Source organism: Halictus rubicundus, chromosome 16, assembly GCF_050948215.1.
Source record: "Halictus rubicundus isolate RS-2024b chromosome 16, iyHalRubi1_principal, whole genome shotgun sequence".
NCBI classification, from domain to species: domain Eukaryota; kingdom Metazoa; phylum Arthropoda; class Insecta; order Hymenoptera; family Halictidae; genus Halictus; species Halictus rubicundus.
The window spans coordinates 1,168,351-1,192,274 of record NC_135164.1 but is presented as its reverse complement, the minus strand read 5'-3'; the positions used below and the strand labels follow the sequence as shown (position 1 = coordinate 1,192,274).

General features: G+C 40.0%; 1 protein-coding gene across 1 annotated transcript in view; it reads right to left on the bottom strand.

The window, feature by feature from the left end:
- Positions 1-692: 692 nt before the first annotated feature.
- The window catches only part of LOC143361999 (uncharacterized), a 533,154-nt gene continuing 509,922 nt past the window's right edge, over positions 693-23,924 (bottom strand). The window contains exon 3 of the mRNA XM_076801769.1: positions 693-943. Within this exon, the coding sequence (XP_076657884.1) occupies positions 760-943 (184 nt within the window). The 3' untranslated portion in view covers positions 693-759. The remainder of the gene's footprint in view (positions 944-23,924) is intronic.

Sequence of the window (23,924 nt, the reverse complement as noted above, 5' to 3'; positions counted from 1 at the left end):
ATTTCCTTTGATATACATTATTTTTACTTTTCTCGTGTCTAACATATGTTCCATCAAAAATGACTACTAATTCAGAATCTTTTATTTCAAAAAGTTTCCTTGGTGCGTACGCTGTTTCATTTAAAATGAGATCGGCTCTGGATTTTGCATTTATTCCGAAGTGATTTCCCAAAACATCCTTTTCAAATGCGTAAATTATTTGATGGAAATATCCTGACACTTGTTGTTCATGTTGCAGACCGAATATATTTTTTCATATGATACATGAAGCTACAGCTACGACTATGCTATATGCGTATATGGACAACTGCACATTGCTTGCATGAGTCCGAAACATCAAACTAGCGGATTATTTGCATGTATAGGAAAATTATATACATATACACACATATACAGACGCACGTTGCCGATGAGCGAATAGGCGTCGAACATAACCACAATCTACGCTTGCAGTTTCCTCCAATCCCACTTCGACAGTCCTTCTACTTAGGCGCCACCTGACGAGCTCCAGCTCAACTAAACTTGTCACATTTTTTTGCTCTGTATTATCGATATTATGAATTCTGACGCCAGAAACGTGCTTCAAGTTTTCGCCTTTATTTCGCAACAGAATCAAGACAAATTATAGCTCAATTTGTAGCTGGAGATATTTTCTAATGCGGGCTGGTCTCGACATCATCCAGAAAACTCATCCAATGGCAGAAAAATGCTTGAATTCCACGGCACGTGCATCGTCAATGTTTGGCCTACTTCTAACGCTCATATTTCCAAATATCTCCATAATCTCGTCAGCTCATGACCAGCCCGCATTAGATTGAACCTTCCTCTTTCGAATGAGCCCTTTACCAGCGACAAAATATTCCTTTTTAAGGACGAAAACTTGATCTCCGTAAAACCATATTTTGTCGGTAATGTAGTCACTCTACTTTTGGCGCTCCGGGCCCTTAAGGGCCAGTTTTCCTACGTGGCCTTGAGTCGCCACGCTCCAAACAGGAACTAGGAGAAGCTTCCTAGCGATCTTCACGCTACAAACGGCCGCTAGGAGAAGCTCAAATGACAGTGTATGTGCCGTGTACGTGCCGTGTGCGTGTGCCATGGTATGCCCCACACAACGCTAGATCCGCAAGAACGAAAAAGATTGCAAGGGTTCGGGAGGCGGCAAATCATTGTTCGATAATGCAAAGATGGGGCTTTCCAGGGGTGAAAAGCGTTAGATAAAAGATAAATCTAGAGCGCTCGCGAACGAACAGGTCCTACTTTTGCGTTTTCTAGGCGTAATTTGCAATATTCGGCAGAATGTAGATATAAGGACACATTTTCTTAAATAACCGGGTTCTTATTGAGAATGTTGACGGCGAGCGCTCTAGCGGTGACATATACAATGTCAATGCAACGCCTATTATATTGTATAATTACGTATTAAACAAAGGATTTGCCGCCCCCGAAAAACCATCCCACAGCTATTATTTTGCTCAAATATAGTTCCGGCATTTTTCGCTACGAGCGCTGTATTCTCTTTCCGATCATTGTCGTCGTCAGCAGTCACTATGCTCGAATGAGAGTCGTGCGCAACACTCACACACCGCCAGGTCGGCGTGTACGTGTACCTACGAGAATAGCAAGGGTCCGGGATGCCGCGAATCATTCCTCGATAATGCAAAGATGGGGCTTATCAGTAGTCAAAAGCGCTAGATAAAAGATAAATCTAGAGCGCTCGCCATCAAACAGGTCCGACTCTTGCATTTTCGAGCAACATTTTGCATTATTCGGTCGCATGATGCCTGTCAGAGAGGCGATCTGAGCACGCGTGGCCGACATCGTAAACGACGGCGCTGCCGTAGCTTCGTTCGAACAGCCGTGCCTCGGCACACTCACACACCGCCAGGTCGGCGTGTACGTGTACCTACGAGAATAGCAAGGGTCCGGGATGCCGCGAATCATTCCTCGATAATGCCGAGGAGAAAAAATGGGGAAAAAATGGATGCATATTTTGAGGATGATATGAAAAAGGAAAAGTTAGGAAAATAAAAAAACATAATAGAATATATTTTTTTTACATATTTATTATGATAGATTTGTTGCCACGCCCCCCGCTGCCTTTACGCCCCCAGCGGCCTCCGCGCCCCCTGTAGCCGCCTCGCCAGCCGCGGCCACCGCGCCGGCCCCCTCTTCGATATGAATTTCTTTTCATGTTTTTCATGAGCTTTGCCTGAAACATGTACACAACATTTATATACAAGATTTATATTTAACATATATATAACATATTTTTATGTTTTTCTAACTCACAAGCATTTCCTCCGTCATTTGGATGACGGGGCTTGGTGGAGGGGGGGGGGGGCGTTGATGCCGAGGCAGCGGATGTGTTGGCAACGTCGCCGCGGCCGTTTTCAATTTTCTGTTGGAAAAAATGTAACGTTTTAGAAATAAATAATAAATCTTTACGAATGATAAAATATACCGTCTACTCACTACATTTGTGATTGGCCTCCCAATCCTAAGGCGGGCGACGGCCGCCGTCACTGCCGCCGGTAGTGACAGCGTTGCTGGAGCCGTCGGTGGTGCTGGCGCCACCCCCGCCGGTGCTGGCACCACCCCCGCCGGTGCTGGCACCACTGCCGCTGTGTTGGTGGGAATCTGTTCCATCTACATTACAAACAAAAACACAATACAATATAAAATATCATTATCACATGATATTGGGTAGGGATGAAAGTTCGTAGGGTTTTCAAATTGAAATTGAAAAATAGCAAAGGTATTTAGAAATACAGTAAGAAGTCATATAACAGAAGGGAAAATATGTTATTGAGTAATTCTATGAATACATATCTATCGGTAATTCTGCATAAGAAGTCACACGACATCGACTTCGAAGCTCTTTTTTATATGTTGTCGGGATGAAGATTTGGAACAATTTTTCTCCATGCAGGCCGCCGCACAGTGGGCAATTTGAACGAAATCGGATTTAAAATCAAAGAACTTTCGATAGAAATGAGGTAGAGCGATGAAACTTTTTTTAAATTAAAGCTGAAACTTTGTAGAATATGGGAAAAATATGGAGATTATGGTACGAACGTTTTTTAACCTAGAGAAAATTCGTTAAACTTGCACAATTTCAAGAAAATTATGGTTTTTCCAATACCACGCGCGGAAAAATTTTTTTTTAACATGCTATACATCATTTCCCATAGATTTTTTCACGCTGATTTCAAATCTGGTCTCAAAATTTGTCTTCAATCTCAGGATTTTGTAAAAAATAGATTTTTGTGACAAAAACTAATGAAGTCATTTTTTCGTTGAAATGATTGGATGGTAATAATCTCCCTATTTTTCCCATATTCTACAAAGTTTCAGCTTTTATTTAAAAAAAATTTCATCGCTCTACCTCATTTCTATCGAAAGTTCTTTGATTTTGAATCCGATTTTGTCCAAATTGCCCACTGTGCGCCGCCGCATTGTGGATTCGGGGCTTCGAAAACCTTGCAGAAATTCGAAGTATGAACATTCGAGAATTCATGATGACCCGTGTGTAAATTGTAGAATATGATCTTGTTGAATTAGTAAAAAGTAATGATTGTTGAAAGCGTAAATTCGGTATCATTGCAGTTCAAAATTGGTCATTGCTATCGAGTTTAGTTATACCGTGAAAAATACATGTTCTAATATGTTAATATTTTTATAAGTACGCGACATTATTTACCAACCAAATGAAAATATGGCTTGATCGTCTAGTGGTAAGTAAAGGATTACATGTCGTGGTATTTGGAAAATATTCTAATAATTAATTACAGAGAACTGTTTTTGTTACTTTGAAAAAATAGTCAAATTTGCATACATTTCTAAGCTGTTTGTTATGTGCACAGTGCGTTTATCTAACTGTAATACTAAAAAACAAAAAGTTGCAGCGGACTGTACTGCTCAGCCACCGTAAGCGAAAACATTGAAACATCATGGCCAAGTTTGTATACAATGTCGCGATGTACGTTGGCTGAACAGAGCAGTCCGACCAGAAGACGAATATCGTCGAAATATAGATCGATCGTACCGCACGTAAAAAAATATGTAATTTCTCTGGCAGTGCAAAAAAGGTGCAACTTGTTCTTTTTTAGCATTACAGTTAGATAAACTCTCGACATTTTGCAAAAAAATTTGTCTGGAACCCACTGGGAACATAACAAACAGCTTAGAAATGTATGCAAATTTGACTATTTTTTCAAAGTAACAAAAACAGTTCTCTGTAATTAAATATTAGAATATTTTCCAAATACCACGACATGTAATCCTTTACTTACCACTAGACGATCAAGCCATATTTTCATTTGGTTGGTAAATAATGTCGCGTACTTATAAAAATATTAACATATTAGAACATGTATTTTTCACGGTATAACTAAACTCGATAGCAATGACCAATTTTGAACTGCAATGACACCGAATTTACGCTTTCAACATCATTACTTTTTACTAATTCTACAAGATCATATTGTACCATTTACATACGAGTCATCATGAATTCTCGAATGTTCACACTTCGAATTTGTGCCAGGTTTTCGAGGCCCCGAATCCACAATTCGGCGGCGGCATGCATGGGGAAAAATTGTTCAAAATCTCCATCTTGACAACATATTGAAAGAGCTTCGAAGTCGATGTCGTGTGGCTTCTTATGCACAATTACCGATAGATATGTATTCATAGAATTATTCAATAACATATTTTCCCTTCTGTTCTATTACTTCTTGTCGGATTTCTAAATATCTTTCCTATTTTTCAATTTCAATTTGGAAACCCTACGAACTTTCGTTCCTACCCAACAATGTACACTTTACAATATTAGTATAAAATACTGATTATAAACATTTATACGTACCGTATAATGCGTTGTTTATGATGTGCACGTGGTTGTGTACCGTCGTTTCCAGTCGTGGACGGAATGCCCAAACCGCCAAACATCGCCACCCATTTCCCTCCTTCCGCACTACGCACACACGCACCTTTTCTCTGTTCGTGTTCGCTACCTATGCGACGTTCGACGGGTTCCTCCGCAATTATTCACGTTACCAAAGTTTCGAACGTGCGAGTCGCGATCACATTTCGCTATAACTTTTGTTCTAAAAAACTTATTACAGCGAAATTTGGACTACAAATTTTCCTAAAAAATGTGACGGAAATATAATATATTTTGCATTTTTTAAATAATTTTTTTTTATTTTTTCGCTATAGCCGTCTAAGATGTTCAAAAGTGACCCCCGAATCAAATTGATTTTTAGTCACACCGTGACCAACAAAAATTACGAAAAAATTCAAGGATATTCTACTTACTAGCATACAGGAGTGAGATTTTTTTCAGAATTTTAGGTGGAAAAATTGATTTTGACACAAATCCGAAAGCATAAAATTCCCGATTTTATATCGAACTTCTCGGTTGACCCCGCTTATATTATTATGTTCGCTGTGTCTTCGTTGTGATTATTAATGTGTATTTTTTACATTTTTTTCTGATTATGCAAACATGTTTGTTGAAAAAAATTGGACATCTCCAAACATTCGAAGAAAGTGCGTATTTCGTATTGAAGTTTCAGAGATACCGGTTTTATAAAAATTCAGTAGTTAGATATTATTTTCAAAATGAGGAAACTGTTGGAAGTCATGTTGATATATTGAAATATAGGGCAAATAAAATATTTTATATTGCATTTTTAATATAAAAATGTTTATTATCTCGTATGTTAGAAACTAGGAGTTTCTGGTCCCAAGGTTCTGGGGTAAGTGCCGTGGGGTTCATCACAGTCCTCTTACCAAAAGGCATAGCCTTCCCCACTCCGTGGCCAGATCCTTCAGGACAAAGAGTCCCTTATCTTTGGCAATACGACCTCGGGTCGCTTGCCTTTTCTAAACATTCTCACCGTCAATAAACAGTCAATGCTTAGACAATCGATAGCTGTGAGACCCAAATCGGCCATCAGCTATCGCGTCGCCTGCTGCCAGGCAGAGTTGGGCATTACCCAGTAAGCAAAATGCTTTGAATCTGCCACTAAAATTTGACACGGAAGTGCCATCTATCTGCCGCCGCATTACCATATGTATTCCAGTAGAAAATCTGCCACGCCATATTCGTGCCAAACTTTCGCTTCGATCAGCCTTCGTTATAGAGGGCAGGTCCGTCGCAATAAGAAAGGGGTAACCTTGTTCTGAAAGTAAATATCGGGAAAAATCGGAATAAACGACGAGAGGGAAAATTGAATTTACAAACGTATTTATTTTAATCTTAATTTATTTTTATATTACATATATTTGTATTATATTATTTATTTGTTTCATATTTATAATCTTAAGAAAGAAAACGAATAGATAATAAAATTTAAAAAAATGAACTGTACAAGTTACATGAAGGAAACAAAAATGATATAAAATTCAATTATCGTAACAAAACTGTTATAAAATAAAAAATAAATATTCAAATCTTAAAATAATGGAAATAAAACCCTCGAATGGAAAATAAGGTGTAGGGATGCTTAAGAAGAGTTTATTAACAATATATTTATTTATTTATTTTTGCTATGCTTCCTTTCATCAGCGGACACGGACAGCGCACCACTCTTGAAGTTTCTCCTTCCTACAAACAAAAAGGGCCTTACATTAGAACGTGATATGGATATGTGTTCTGTTCTCATTGTACAATCGATATATTTCGAAGAAAAAAAATTTTTTTTAATTCTAGGAATTACTGAAGAACATTGAGATAACTGTTTAACTATTTTCAACTCTACATAAAAATGAACATACTCTCCTGGTTCTACCACAGAGGTGACCACACTGGTACGTGGTGTACCAATGAGCGTTCTTATATCTTTCGGCAAACTAGAAAAACACGAATGGGTACGTAGAAGAGATAAGATGTTGTTCCCCTGAGTGTGCGTTAAATTATTGTCCACAAAGCAAGATGCCAAACGATCACGAAATAATACTTCTGAAACAGTACCAGCGGACTCCCAAACCACATCATCGCATGAAGAGGTAGAAGAGGAATCATGCGTGAATGAAGATGTGGTGGGAATATTAAGAAGACTTTCATTATTATTATTACTGACAGGCACGGATAAGGAAGACGTTCTGGGAATGTCCTGCAGATTATCAACATTAGGGGGACTTTGTAATTCATTGTCACGTGAATACTTCCTCAAATTTAAGGTTATTTCGCGCCAAATACTTCGTTTTTGCCTATCGCTTAATTTATTATACGGTTTTCGCGAAACCGAATTTTTCAAAAATCTACGATCCATGGGGGTAAAAGAAAACTGAATAAAGAATATACCAAATATATAATAATGTGTTACGTGTATTGGTAACAATACCACGTGGCAATACTTATCTGGCGTCTTCTCTGCTTCTATCCTTCCTTCCTTCAAATCCACTGCTCATCCAGTCTTCACTGCTTCAGAGTTAATTCACGAACTTAATAATTAGTAATTAACTAACAAAGGAATCACTAATCAAACAAGACGGAATCAGAGCGCGTGTCGAAACACCGACACCTTCGTCGTGAGAGGTGTTGTTCCCGGTCTGGTGTCGCAAACTGCACTGCGCATGATCCCGTAACGCGCAACACCTAACATACGCGCATCATAAATTAAAAGTTATACATATTATAGCTTTAAAAGAAATTAATGAATTAAAATTAAAAATTAAGAATTAAATTAATTAAATTAATAATGTGTGCATTAATATTTACGCGTATTATTGTGTTAGATCCTTAAGGGCATGCGCACAGTTGGCGCGGAATTTGAATGTCATTTGTTTATAACGACCGCATGCAGAAAAATGCAACTCGCTACGGTCATTCGCTATCGTGCATCCCATAAAGAAGATCATATTTCGAGAAGCGAATTTCGTAGACAATTGAGGCAATGGAAAAGGTAAGTTTCAGTCTCCTGTATCATATAATTAATCTAAAATATTGTATATATTATCGGTATATCATTATATTATTTTTCATATGTTTTTCAGATTCCAAACCGTCGACCAGAGAGGACAATTCAGAAGCCGGCGAGGTATAAGACCACCTCGTCGGATGGGGAGCCTCGGCGACGGAAACGCCCCTTTCAATCAACGAGTGCTCGTGACTCCGATGAGGAGCTCCGGCGACTTCTGGAGGCCGATTCGCCGGAGAGTCATGGAGCAACGTCGACATCGTTGCTCAATCCTCCTCCCATACCACCACCAACCTCCTCACCAATAGATTTGTCCTCTTCCTCCACGTCCTATAACACCACGTCCTATAACACCACAGACCCCCGCAACAATCACAAGATCCCAATTTGAGCAACTGATGTCGCAAAACGAGCACCTCGCGAGAAAGCTGGACCTCCTGGAAAAGAAAATGGATCAGTATGTAATTTAAGAAATTGAAATTACAGTATGATGGCAATATTTAACAAAATTTACTTCTTCTTTCTAGAATATTAAACAAAAGGGAGCAACCTCGTAGTTATGGGAGAAAGCCGGAGTGTCTACCTCTTCGAACGAGGGAAGAGGTAGACAACTTCGAAAACTGCTCCGAACAGGAGTACAATAATGTGGTAAGTGTATGCATTTATTCCATTGCTATATGCGCACACACGTGCGAGTATATATATTAATGATATAACTTATTATTTTTTAGGTTGACTTTTTTGCCCATGTTGGAGGGTACAATCTAAAAGAGGCACTGAGTGCCTCTTTTAGAGAGGCTGTCGCAGACAGCCTCCTACCCTCATACACGTGGTTTGGCACGGACAGTTGCCAACCATTGTGTCCCACGAAAATTGTGCGGGCCCTTTTCGGTAAGAATTATTTATTGCTTAATATATTAACTTAATAAGCTTAATATGACCGTGTAAATAATCTTTCTTAAATAATGTTGCAGATGCAGTTTGCGAAAGCAGATCTTTCTCAAGGCCCACTCGCCTCGAATTTCAAGATTCGATGCGAGTGGTCCTGAAAGCTCGCAAGGAAAGGGTCCGGCACAAGAAGCCGTCTGGCAGTGCGGCGAGGTATATTAACCCCTGGGAGCAGGCGGAGTAACCGGGGGCGCAAGTGGAGGGAGGAGTTTTAGTGGGTAAACCCTCGCTGTCACATCGCCCCTCTGAAACGGGGGGCGATCGCTTGGGGAGTCCCACACTTTCTCGGGGTTGGAATCGCCCCGAGAAGTTGTGCGTAACGCATTTAACCTCCCTCCACTGAAAATAAGAAAAATAAAAATTAAAAAAAAAAACACCAAACAGCACTTTTTAGTACTAATTTTAAATTATATTAAATCATATTTTAAATTAAATTGGCTTTTTAAATTGACTTTTTAAATTAAATTATATATTTTAAATTATATTAAATTATATTACAATTATACTAATTGTAACAATTTGAAAATAAATTCAATTGAAATAAAAAATTAATACACATTAAAAATATTCCGTCATCCCTTTCCATATTCTTCTTTCAATCTTCTTCGAATTCACTTCCTCTCGCACGCACACTCTTCGCGCTCTTTTCTCTCTGTCTCGCACGCACACTCTTCACGCTCTTTTCTTTCTCTCTCGCACGCACACTCTTCGCGCTCGTTCTCTCTCTCTCTCTTTCTCGCACGTACGCTCTTCGAATTATACAACACGGCGCTTTGTCTTTCACGACACATTGTGGTGTTTACGCATCACTTTATCTTTATTACGCATTGAAACTTAAATAAAATACCTTTTCCCACCCTACACAGGAAGATTTACTTCAATTTTTCCCGATATTTACTGTTAGAACAAGGTTACGTCCGTTCTTAGTGCGACGGACCTGCCCTCTATAACGAAGCCAAAGTTTGGCTCCCATGCCGCATGATGCCGCATGGAATTTTACCTGTAGGCTTCGCATGGATGTGACAAACAACTGCCGCCGCATTTCATTAGGAATTTCACGACACACTTTGGTGTCACAATCAAAACACAGGAGTTCCAAATTCTGCTTCGAGCAGGGTTTGGTACGAAATACATAACTCTTTTGCTTCGAGCAGGATTTGGTCGAGTAGGCATTTGGCTAACTGGGTATTTAGATAAAAAATTATTTAAATAACGATTCGAATAAAAGATACTTTATCTTTATTCGTTATTCGAAGGTTCGAATAAAAAAATTATCTTTATTCGACGAGTATCGAATAAATAATTTTATTCGACGAGAATTTATCCGACGAATACAGATAATTTTTTTTATTCGAAGCGGATTTATTCGAACTTCGAATAATTTTTTCATCTTTTATCTGTATCTTTTATTCGAAGGCTTCGAATAAATCTTCGAATAACTTTTGCCAGCTCGACGAATAAACGGCGACGGCGCACAGTGGGCAATTTGGACGAAATCGGTTTCAAAATCAAAGAACTTTCGATAGAAATGAGGTAGAGCGATGAAACTTTTTTTTAATTAAAGCTGAAACTTTGTAGAATATGGGAAAAATAGGGAGATTATGGTACGAACGTTTTTTAACCTTGAGAAAATTCGTTAAACTTGCTCAATTTCAAGAAAATTATGGTTTTTCCAATACCCCGCGCGGAAAAAATTTCTTTTTAACACGCTATACATCATTTCCCATAGATTTTTTCACGCTGATTTCAAATCTGGTCTCAAAATTTGTCTACGACCTCAGGATTTTGCAAAAAATAGATTTTTGTGACAAAAACTAATGAAGTCATTTTTTCGTTGAAATGATTGGATGGTAATAATCTCCCTATTTTCCCCATATTCTACAAAGTTTCAGCTTTCATTTTAAAAAAATTTCATCGCTCTACCTCATTCCTATCGAAAGTTCCTTGATTTTGAATCCGATTTCGTCCAAATTGCCCACTGTGCGCCGTCGCCGTTTATTCATCGAGCTGGCAAAAGTTATTCGAAGATTTATTCGAAGCCTTCGAATAAAAGATACGGATAAAAGATGAAAAAATTATTCGAAGTTCGAATAAATCCGCTTCGAATAAAAAAAATTATCTTTATTCGTCGTGTTGTAAAAGGAGACCGACAAGGTGCAACATTGCGATGCGGGATCCTTTGATCGTTGGATCACAAGCGGCCGATCGTTGCTCTGTCACGGTGCGCGGTGGTAACGCGAACACTACTGAGACTTCGGAGTTTGTTAGAATAAGACGTATCTTATTCTAGGAGGACTCAGGGTGGACTTAATGCGTTCTGAGAGATTTTTAGTATGGCAACTGATTGTAGCTTTATTTGAGGGTGCTTATATATGTGGAGTTTGGGCGAGAGTGGGGGTTCTTTCCCATGTCTTGACGGATGGGGAAGAACCGGGCGTTCTTATCTTATCGCGTCAGAGAAAGCGGGGTGTTCTTATATTATTGTGTCTAAAAAATAGTTTTAAGATAGAACCGGGTGTTCTTATCTTATCGCGTCGGAGAAAGCGGAGTGTTCCTTATCTTATTATATCTAAAAAATAGTTTTAAGATAGAACCGACCCAGATAGCACAGAGACGTCTTAAAGACGTCTTAAAGACGTCTGTCGATGGACATTCAGACGTCTTAAAGACGTCTTGAATGTCCTACGAACGTCTTCCGAACGTCTTGTGAACGTCTCTGGAACGTCTTTGTTATAAAACTGTACGTCTTAAAGACGTCTTTAAGACGTTCATAAATTTTAGTAAAATGCAATTAAATAGGGATTAATTAGGGATTGGGAGAGAAAAAAATTTTTAAAGAAAAACGAGTTCAAAGTATATTCATTTTATTATTTATGAAACTTAAAATTAAAATTAAACAAGCTCAAACAAATAATACTACCTAAACTTAAAATTAAAATTAAACAAGCTCAAACAAATAATACTACATAAAGTTAAACTTGAAATTAAACACACTTAAACAAATAATACTATTTAAAGTTAAACTTAAAATTAAAATTAAACAAACTTAAACAAACAATACTCCTTAAAGTTAAACTTAAAATTAACATTAAACAAATTAAACGAATAATACTCCTTAAAGTTAAACTTAAAATTAACATTAACCCTTTAGTGCCGGGCGAAAAAGATGTGCCTATGCGAAGATAACCGGCCGAATTTCACGATTTTACTAGGGTTTGGAAAAAGAGTCATAAAAACTAAACGAAAAGCAACATTTACATAATTCAAAAAGCAGTGTATTAAGGACGAAATAGAGAATAAAACAGTGGCGCTAATTTTTCTATATTCATTGAAAATGACATAAATAACAAAGGTGTAAGTGATCATAAAGAAAAGAAAAATTAAGTTCTCTCTTTCAAAACGTAATTGCACATACGAAAAGTCATCTTTTTATCATAACTTTATATAGACCGTTTATTACAAAGTATATAATTCGTGTTTTCATTTCCAATATATTTTGTAACAAAATAAATAATATTGCACAACAAACATAAAGAATAACTCCAAGGTACATGGTAGGCGCCGGACGGATTATCTCATCCGAAACAAGTAATTGTTATAAGTAATATAACATATAGAATATAAGGGAAAGTTAAACCGAAAAACTATTTATTTTAATTCTCTCGTAATGAAATTAGACTATTTATAACGTAGTATAAATTTATTGTGAGATAGAGTTCTCTCGCAATGCGAATAGTAAAGCGCTACAAGGTGCGGACCGATATATCAACTCTGGCACTTTTCGCCAGTGCATCAAGGGCCGATATATCGGCCTCCGGCACTAAAAGGGTTAAACAAATTAAACGAATAATACTCCTTAAACTTAAAATTAACATTAAACAAATTAAATGAATAATACTCCTTCAACTTAAACTTAAAATTAACATGAAACAAATTAAATGAATAATACTCCTTCAACTTAAACTTAAAATTAACATGAAACAAATTAAACGCATAATACAACATAAACTTAATATTAAATACGTTAAACTCAAACTTAAAATTAAAATTGAAATTGAAATTGAAATTGAAATTGAAATTGAAATTGAAATTGAAATTGAAATTGAAATTGAAATTGAAATTGAAATTGAAATTGAAATTGAAATTGAAATTGAAATTGAAATTGAAATTGAAATTGAAATTGAAATTGAAATTGAAATTGAAATTGAAATTGAAATTGAAATTGAAATTGAAATTGAAATTGAAATTGAAATTGAAATTGAAATTGAAATTGAAATTGAAATTGAAATTGAAATTGAAATTGAAATTGAAATTGAAATTGAAATTGAAATTAAAACAAAACAAAAATTTTTTTTGTATTACATTCTTTCGGTCGGCTGCCCTCTTCAACCATAGTTGAATGGCTACTTCGGTGTCTCGCCGACTGCCGTTTATTTTCGCCCTTTCTGCAGCACCTTGAATAAGAGTTTCTTTTTTTAGTGATTTGCATATGAATCATCGTTATTATAGCAATACCAAATTAAGGGTGATAATTACATATTAGGAGCTCCGCAATTTTCATGCAGTGGAAGGGCTTTTTCCCCTTTCTCCCCATCCAGCTGTATTCCAGAGCAACGTCGTTCGTAAATAGCGTGGTAAGGATCCTTTTTACAAAGGAATACATGGTATTACCACCTTTTTTTATTTTTTTTTCTATTGGTCGTCTATTTATTCAATCTCCTTGAATCTCTTGTACAAAATCGGTGTAATATTCTGTTTGCTTATATCTACTCTACGTTTCGTACTCGAGAAAAAATCGCCTTATAGATTAACTGTACAAAAATAAAAAAGGAAGAAAATGTTTCGCATTCGCACTCTTATTTTCTAGCGCACTTATCTTAATTCACTCTCTCTCTCTCTTCTCTCTTATATTACTATAATCGCTTGTTTAAATACTCCTGTAGGATTTCTCCCCTCACTTACATGAATTTCTTCAGGAAATGGGACGGAAATCTATACCTTTTTTGTCCTAGGCGAAGTACCGGCCTAACTTTTCGGAAAAAGCAGGAATTCGAAATATTGAGAAAAAAAAATTAAAAAATTTCTTTTTTATGCCCTTCGCGTCCCTAGGCCCTTGTCCTAACCCCTAGTACCCTTATCTGCCCGAAATTTGCCTTCCTGGCCCTATCCTGGTCCAAAAACTCCCTTGTTCACGAAGGTTTCCGCTCGAATCCTTCGCTACCAGCCCCCAGGGGAGCCCCTAGGCGCGTATACGCGTTTTCGCGGATTTTTGTTCTAAACGCGCCTGCTCTTATATTTCGCTACCTTGTTTGGTGTGCGCTCCGATCCGCTCGTAGCTGTCGCTACCTATCTACCCGGTGCCCGGCTTACAAAAAAGGTTTGGCCTTCGATTACTCGGCTACTATTTGAGCTAGCTGGAAAGTTCCTTTTGCTGCGTATAGCCCTTACTTGGGCGCACCGATCGTATATCTTGCGTCTATCAAAGATATCCCTGCTTCTACCGGGTGACCTCGTTATCTCGGCCCCCGGTGGTCCGATCGGAAATCCGACCCGCCGGCAATCGTAATCGATCGATTTCGATTGTCGGGAGCGTTTTCCCTCCTGGATGTCTATAACACCCCCACCGAGTTTCAAGCCCCAACTCGGGTATTTACCTGAGGTTGATTTTAATGGAGCACCCGGTATTTATGAAAATTAGGTGGCGGGTCCGGAGGGCCCTGAACCTTCCGATTCCGTTTGGACCTTCCCGACAGCTATTTTGGTTCAATAGTTATTCAATAATAACCGTCGGGCCACCAAACTTGTAACGTCCTGTAGAACCAAAAATGTTCCAAATCGTGCCCAAAACCACCTCCTAAAAAATTTCCGGACTCGGATGATTTTTTCCTGTGTTTAATTTTAATTAACCCTTTCAGGAGCCTCAGACGAAAAATTTTTATATAGGCAAGTTTGTTCCTTGTCCTGTATAGTTTTGATTCCCCTGATCTTTTTCCCTAAAATCCTATTTATTTTTGTAGAAACCCCATAAACCAGCTAAAATAGCCTATTCCGGCTATATTGAAACAACCTGTACTAAACTATTTTTATTCTAACCTATTTTAGACCTGTTTTAAATTATCCAAACTGTGTAATTTTAATCCTAACCCTTAATTTTCGTGTACTAAACCCTATAGATAAGCCTACTGCTACGGTATTCTAATTTTTTAATTTTATTTATATACTAACCTATTTATTAAATATTTCTAAAAACGCTTACCCCTCTAAACAGCTTTAAACGCTGGGCTAAAGCTCTTTCCCCGCCTAGCTGGCCACTCGAGCCCTTTCCTGGTCGGGTCGGCACTTCACCACACTGTTACTATTTAATTGTTATATAACAACGAACTAATAGTCACCGCGTGGCTAATTGCCTCGTATATTTAAACTGGAATTAGATTCCTTTGTACTCCCGCTATTCTCTATAGAGATCACTCCGCGAAAATTGCTCTTTGATCGACCTGTCACCTTTGCCGTTTCAAATCGCTCTCAATGGTATTACCACCTATTTTATACATTTCCGTAACCTAAAATAAAAATTTATTAATAGTACATTCTTTTAATTCAATGAAAACGAAATGTCAATTACTTTTAATTTATTTATAACATCTGTAAATTTGGCTTACTGCATTTTCAAATTCGTCCCGATTGTTCAGAATTTCTTCCGGCAATGGGACATCCGACGAAGAATTTTAAGGAAATTTTAATGTATCGAATTTTCGGAGGAAGGAGATGTTGCTTGGTGTCCCACTTCCTTTGTTCGACTGGGCCTCCTTGATGGAGCGTACCTCCGCTAACAGCTTGGTCAGCAGAACCCTTATTAATTGGTTCTGTTCTATTACCGTCTTCATTTCAACGTCTCGCTTTTGACATCCCTGACAGCACGCATTCCCCGTTTGCTCTCCTACTGATTATTTGTTAGATATTATATTTTTTAAAAGAACTTATTTATCTCTAAAAAATATTTTTCTTAACTTACCAGTACTGCACTGCTCATCATAATTTACTGGAACCGCTTCAAATAAATCAAAACCGCAGTAATAAACTGCGAACAAGCGGCTGAAAATAAAATGTTTTGATTAAAAAGATATACTAATTACAGAAACAGAATGATGTATAACTATAAATGTAATGCAGGGTGTCCAAGCTAACTTGACCACCTTGAAAATCTCGCTTAGTATTAATGATAGAAGAAAACGTTATAGGACAATATTAACCTAACCGAAGGGGCAATACAATGATTTGGAAAAAACTTTTTTCAAGGTCATTTTTTCTAGATATCAAGATCACTTTTTTAATGCAACTATATTTTTTTCTAATCGCGATGTAATAGTAGGGGTGACGACCTCTTCAATGACATATTATACAATATTGTATATGAGCTTGTAACGGTTCACGCCTCGTGCGGGAAGCGCTGCGAGGCGTGCGGGCCCTCCCCGGATTGGCTCAGCGGCCAGGGTTCTTTGGGGAGGGGGGACAAGGTGACTAAATGAGGAACGCTAAATTAAAGTGAAAAAAAAACAGTGATACTTTATTCTTAAGTCCGGTCGCCCGGATTCCCCGATGGTCCGGCGACGGGTTCACGGTGAGAGCCTGTCTCTCCACCGGCGTGGTTACATAAGAAAACAAAAAAAAGAATCGTGAGCGTGGACGCCCGGTAATGACGCGAATTGGAAGAACACCTAAACAACATTATTAAATTACCTAGACAACATTAAACAAGAAAAAGGAAGGAGGAAGCAAGAAGGCCGCGATTAGGGTGCATCTTCAAATGCAAACAATGGTAAACGTCTTCAGGAGTGATCAATGAGAAAAAGCGGCCGCGGCTTCAAGACTTGTTTTCTCCTTCTCGGAGTGTTCGAAGCGCCAGGACGGCACGCGGGAGAAACTACGCGTCGCTGAGGCGCCACAACCACTCCCCCCTCAGAGACCTTCGCAGGGGGCGAAGGGAACGAAACTCTTCGTGACGGTGTGGCGGTCGGTGAGGATGGATGTTGTAATGGTGTCGAGGTGTTAGGTGATGCGGTTGATTCGAGGAAGGCCGGCTTGAGGCAGTCTGTTGAAACCGTCTTAACTGTGCCTCTGAATTTAATAACGAAAGTTTTATCGTTGATCCTCTTCACTACCTCATGTGGGCCGGTGTAAGGTGGATCCAAAGGTTTCCGTATAGAATCCACCCTTTTGAAGACGTGCGAACAAGTATCAAGGTCCTTATGGGAAAAAGGATGTAAATTGCTGTGCCTGGACGCAGGAACTGGTTTGATCCTTCTCATCAAATCGCGGAGCCTGGATACAAAAATAGGAGGTTCTGTAGGGGTGTCCCCTTTAACAAAAAATTCACCCGGAATACGCAGGTTGCAGCCGTAAAGCATCTCCGCCGGTGAAGCTTGCAAGTCCTTCTTGAAGGCGCTGCGTAAACCCAGTAAAACTGTCGGAAGGAGATCCGGCCAAGGAGTCTCAGGACTACACATCAAGGCAGCCTTGAGGGATCGGTGAAACCTCTCCACCATACCATTGGACTGCCTGTTCCGCACTCGGTGTCCATGCCAGCGGCTTTTTGGAGGACTTGGCGGTTCCAATGAGGAGGTCATTTAACGGTGCCTGGATACGAGCAGCATCCGCAATACAACGCCTGTAATAATTCAGCATTCCAAGAAAACGCCGGAGTTGTGTGTTGGTCTCCGGTTTGGGAAAATTTTCTATTGCTTTGATTTTGGCAGGAGGGGGGCGATAGCCCTCCTTGGAAATTGAGTAGCCCAGATAAATGACCTCAGGTTGCGCAAAAACACATTTCTGCAGATTGATCGTCAGTTTGGCCCCTCGCAGCACCTCGAAGACAAGCCGAAGATGACGCGTGTGTTCGTCGATAGATCTTGACATCACGAAAAGATCATCCAGGTAGCAACGCACAAAGGGCATGGAACGGAACAGCGAGTCCATGAAGCGTTGAAATGTCTGCGAGGCGTTCCGTAGGCCAAAAGGCATACCCAAGTACTCGAACAAGCCAAAGGGAGTGGTAATAGCCGTCTTGGCGATGTCTTCTGTCGCAACCGGAATCTGATGGTAAGCCTTCTGCAAGTCGATGGTTGAAAAAATTGAACAATCGTGATAGTCCTGGAGGAGGTCTTCAATGATCGGTAAAGGGTAGCGATCGGGAATGGTGACAGCGTTCAGTCGGCGATAATCTCCTGTGGAACGCCAAGCTCCGGAAGATTTCCTTACCATGTGCAGAGGGCTAGCCCATTGGCTTGACGACGGACGAATGATGCCTCCGTCGAGCAACGGACCGAATTCTGCCTTGGCAGCAGCAAGTCTTTCCCCAGACAGTCTGCGGGGCCGTTCGAAAACCGGGGGTATCTGTATGGATGTGGTGCTGGACCAACGGATCCTTAATCCGCGTGGCGGTGCTGATGAAAACAGTTAAATCGCTGAATTCAGTGATTAATTTAGAAATTATTTCACATGGAACGGGACCCGGTGAGTTGCCGCTCTCCACCAGTGAGACAGAATGAATATGGGCCGGCGCGAAATCCCCTGTGGACGTGATAGAGGTCAGAGGGTCCAGGATGCGTCGACGCTTGACATCCACTAGAAGACCATAATGGGCAAGAAGATCAGCACCGATGATGGCTGATGCAACTCCAGCAGTAATGAAAGGCCATTTAATGGACCGGCGGAGACCCAGGTTGAGCTCGATCATTTGGAGGCCGAAAGTAGGAATGGAAGTCGAATTTGCTGCTGATAAGACAAGCCTCTGTGGAGTTAGGGATCTCTTGACAGCTGAACGTGGCAGGAGGGATACCACTGAGCCAGAGTCCACAAGAAATCTCATACCGGATTGTCTATCGTGAACATGGAGACGATTTTCTTGAAAACTGCTGCCGGCATCAGCCGCCTGTACTAATGCCGGTTCTTCTAGTTTTCCGAATGGCCTATCACTTGTGTTATCGGTTTGAAAGAACACGGCTGTTCGCACTTGTTGACATCCATCCCATAACGCCTATGATAGAAGCAGAAACCTGAGGCGAGGGAGGCTGGGGAACGTGCACGGGCTGGACTGCGGGCTCGATCATCTGAGCGTCCGTAAGAACCCCCTCTTGAAAGGACGGAAACCTTTTCCAGTAACTGTCGATTTTGTTCAATGATCTGTATCAGCGAAGTGTTAATGTTGGCTACAGTTGACGTTAATTCGTCTTGCCGAGCAGGTGAAATTGAAGAGGGTAAACTTCGAGGCATATGGGTTGGTGAATGCGGGCGCGCACGGGATCCCACCGCCGAAACAAAACAACTGGTTGACGAACCTCCAACAAGTTCGTCTGCAGCAATAGCCAATTCTTCAAGATCAGCCGCCTTGAAAATCCTCAAGGGACGTTGAATATTGCCTGGCAGTAAATCCAACCACTTAACTCGCAACAACAACTCGGATACGCGGTCTCCCGCCAGAGCTTTCATTCGACGGAGCAGCTGTGATGGTTTCTTATCTCCGAGCTCTAATTGCGTGAGAAGTCTGTGTAATTGGCGATCCGTGGAGTCTACGAATTGGCGCAGAATGGCCGCCTTTAAATTTTCATATTTTCCAGTTGGCGGCGGGGACTTGACTATGTCCGTCACCTCCTGGAGAGAGTCTTGATCCAGTTTTGATAATACCAGATTGTATTTCGACTCGTCCGACCTTATACGATGGATTCCGAAAGCTGCTTCTACTTGGAAGAACCACAGTTCCGGATTTGTTCTCCAGAAGGGCGGAAGGCGACAACCAGCCACAGCGTCTACTCGTAGCTTCGCAGCAGCGTCGAACAATTCTGTATCAGAACAACTCTCAAACGAGTCCCGTCTCTGGTTTCCATGATCCGTCACATTATCTGGCGGAGGTCCGAAATCGTCCTGAGGGAGTGAATCCGTAAATTGTCCCGGAATTGGAGAGCGAGAGATCGGCATGATTGGGACGCACTTTTTGAACGTTATACGCGAAACTACGAACGAATTGAATGAAGGTTGAAATTAAGAAAAATATCACGTCGGGGTCACCAGTTTAGAGTTCGCGTGTTCGTTAACTGAGCGGTTATAATAGTTAAATTAATTAACTAGTAAAATTATGTTAAAAATGGTTTATTTGTAAAATAAAGACTTTGAGAGAGAAATGTACGTAATAATCATGAGACATGTACAGATGGAATGAACAACGAGAAACAAATTGTAATAAAAATGAAAGTTAAATTAATTGCTATTTTTAAATTACCTAGACAATACCATTTATTTAGTCTCGAAAAAGACATCTTTAAGGATGTCTGAAATGAAACGTCTTAAAAACGTCTCGGGAAAGACGTCTTAACGACGTCTGAAATGAAACGTCTTAAAGACGTCTTATTTCGGACGCAAAAACGACGTCTCGAGAAAGACGTCTTATTGTTAACAATATAATAGTTATTTAATGAGAATAATATAATAGTTATTTAATGAGAATAATCTTTGGCGCTACACATACTTCTGTCTCTACACAACGACTACAACCTCGTGTCCTCCGCGTTTCTTTCCTGTTACCCATTCGCTTGTTTTTCGCTCGGACATGCGTACACGCTCCATTCCGCGATGCTCTGGAGTGAGAGCCTATCATTCTCTCTCTCTCTGTCTCTCTCTCTCTCTCTCTCTCTCTCTCTCTCTCTCTCTCTCTCTCGTTCATTCGTACAAGATAAATGTATTCATCTTTTCACACTTATTTCGGACGTAAAAACGACGTCTCAGGAAAGACGTCTTAAAGACGTCTTTTGGGACGTAAGACGTTCAGACCAAAAATGGACGTAAAACAGACGTCTTTAAGACGTCGCGTGCTATCTGGGGAGTGTTCTTATCTTATCGGAGGAAAAAGGGGCGCTTTTCCTTATCTCATATAGAAATAGTTTCAGAGGAAAAGCGGGTGGTCTTCCTAATCTTACGACCAAGTGTTCCTATATGAAATATAGGTTCTGGTTGAGATTAGGGTGTCGTATTCCCCCCTTTTTAGACTGTTTTTCCCCCTGAAAAACTATTTTGTAAATTTAACGCGCTTGGGTCTCTCTATGAGTCTAATGATTGGTTCTTGGAATTTCACGGTTGGGGTTCTATGTACGGGTCTGAAGAAGTCTTCGTCTTCTGGTGGAGCAGTCGAGATTGTTGTTTGTTGTCTGTCGCCTTGGATGGTGGCTTTGCTGGAGATGCAGCAAATGTTTAGGGTGAGTCCTCCGCAGGTCTTGAGCAGGTGGAAGGCCCCACATTTGTTGAGCCCGTAGATGAAACAAGCTGCGATGCCGGTGTATCCTGTCCATTGGAGTATGGACCATCCGGTTGACGTCCACGTTATGATGCGTTTCATATTTCAGAACTTGCTTATTTTATTGTCTAGGCTATCTAGTGAAATTTCGAAATCGGTGTATGTTCGTGTGAGAGTAGGTGCTTGTGGCAGCGTATCTCGAATGTCGTCGAGATTTACAATGTTAAATTTTGTGTTAAGTTTATGAACCTAGTTTGGTACATAGAATACGTCGTTGATGAGGAAGATACTGAATCTACAATTTTTGTTGAACCTATTGTGTAGGAGGGAAGATTTACAATCTTGTGCATTTGCAGCGCTATGGTTAGGTCCGTTTCTTTTACAAATGTAGTGCCGGGTGGTCGTTGGTACAATGAGTTTTTAAGTATTGATGATCTACATATATACAGGGTGAGTCACCAAACGTTAGCATCTCAAATATCTTTGTTGTTTCTAAAGATATGTCAAAGAGGTCTATCGAAACCCGTATCGTCCAGCGGTTCTGGGGTAAGTGCTGAGCGGTCTCCCACAGTCCTCTTACCGGAAGGCATGCTTGCCTTCCCCACTCCGTGGCCAGATCCGCCCCGAAATCATCTCGATTGGCTCTTTATCCGACACGTCACCGATGACGTCGCGTCAACGGTAGCGTCGGCAATCGGCAATTAGGGATCGGTGTCTCTGTCACCTATTTCAAAGCGTCGGCCGACTCTCAGAGGTCGCCGCTCAAGGTATCAGCCGACTCTCAGAGGTCGCCGGTCAAAGCATCGGCCGACTGTCAGAGGTCGCCGCTCAAAGCATCGGCTGACTCTCAGAGGTCGCCGCTCAAAGCATCGGCAGCCGTCCCTGATTGGGCCCGAAACATATTGGCGCTAACAGATACGTAAAATATGATAAGGACAAAGTTGAATGGTACAATGGGGCTGACACGATGCAAAAAAATGTTGTTTTTATGTCATTTTTTTTGGAGATATCAAGGTCACCTTGACTTTTTTAAATGGAACCACCCTTTTTTAAACACCTACAATGATAGTCCCTTTCATTAAGAATTCAGTGACTATAATTAGTCCAAGGTCATTCAAGGTCAAGGACAGAAAAAACGTATAAAACTAAAATATGGAAGCAGAATACGTTTATCACGGTTGAGACTTGTGGGAAATAGTAAACATACTATGGTCGTAGTTAAAGTAAACATACTAAGGTTCTTCAATGTTATTCAGCATTCTTATTTACTATCAGTATGTTTCCAAACGCGATTCCGCTATGTTATATTCGATGACTGAAAAGTGTGATATGATCACGATTTACTGTGAATGTAGAAAAAATGCAGTGCGACTACTTTATGAAGAAAGGTACCCCGAGCGAAACACTCCTTCTAGACATACTTTCACTAATACGTACAGGTTGTTTCGAAGTACTGGAAGTGTACATGCAAGGCAGTACAAACGGAAGAATCCCACGACTAATGAAGACAATGAAATTAATATTTTAGCAGCTATAGCTGTCAATCCTCACGTGAGTACTAGAAAAATTGCCCGGGAAGCAGGCATAAGTCAAAGTAGCGTAATACGATTTCTGGCCCGACATAAATTTCATCCGTTCCACATATCGCTCCATCAAGAATTGCACGGGAATGATTTTCAAAATAGAATTAACTTTTGTCAATGGGGATTGCTTCAAAATCATTCATTTTGTTCTAATGTCTTGTTTACGGACGAAGCAACATTTACTAATCATGGCTCAATTAATCTACGGAACGCCCATTATTGGTATGTGGATAATCCGCACTGGCTGCGAGAAATTGATCATCAAAGACAATGGAGCGTAAACGTGTGTTGTGGTATTTTGAACGACAAAGTAATTGGACCATATTTCGTTAACGGAATGATGACGGGACAGAAATACGCTCAATTTTTGCAAGAATATCTGCCAATTTTGTTAGAAGATGTCCGTTTACAAAATCGCTTCGATATGTGGTACCAACATGACGGTTGTCCTGCTCATTATGCACGAGTAGCAAGAGAAACGTTGGATTCTCGATATCCAAACCGATGGATTGGACGAGGCGGAACAGTTTCATGGCCAGCACGTTCGCCTGATTTAAATCCACTGGATTTCTTTTTCTGGGGTCTGCTAAAAGAGACCGTGTACACGGATGCTCTAACAACAGTTAAAGATATGCGTCAGCGTATCATCACAGCATGTACGAATATCACGTCGGATACACTTATCAGAGTTCAAGATTCCTTCAGAGCTCGTTTACAACAATGTATCGACGCAGACGGCCATCATTTCGAACATTTATAAAATACAGGTATTCTGCTTCCATATTTTAGTTTTATACGTTTTTTCTGTCCTTGACCTTGAATGACCTTGGACTAATTATAGTCACTGAATTCCTAATGAAAGGGACTATCATTGTAGGTGTTTAAAAAAGGGTGGTTCCATTTAAAAAAGTCAAGGTGACCTTGATATCTCCAAAAAAATGACATAAAAACAAAAATTTTTTTTGCATCGTGTCAGCCCCGTTGTACCATGCAACTTTGTCCTTACCATATTTTACGTATCTTTAGAAACAACAAAGATATTTGAGGTGCTAACGTTTGGTGACTCACCCTGTATATAAGTTACGAGGCTAACCAATCTTAGATTCAAATCAACAAAGATTTCAATATTAACTAATAATAGAAACCATATTCCTGGGGTAACAACCCCTCGCCGGCCTCTCGCGT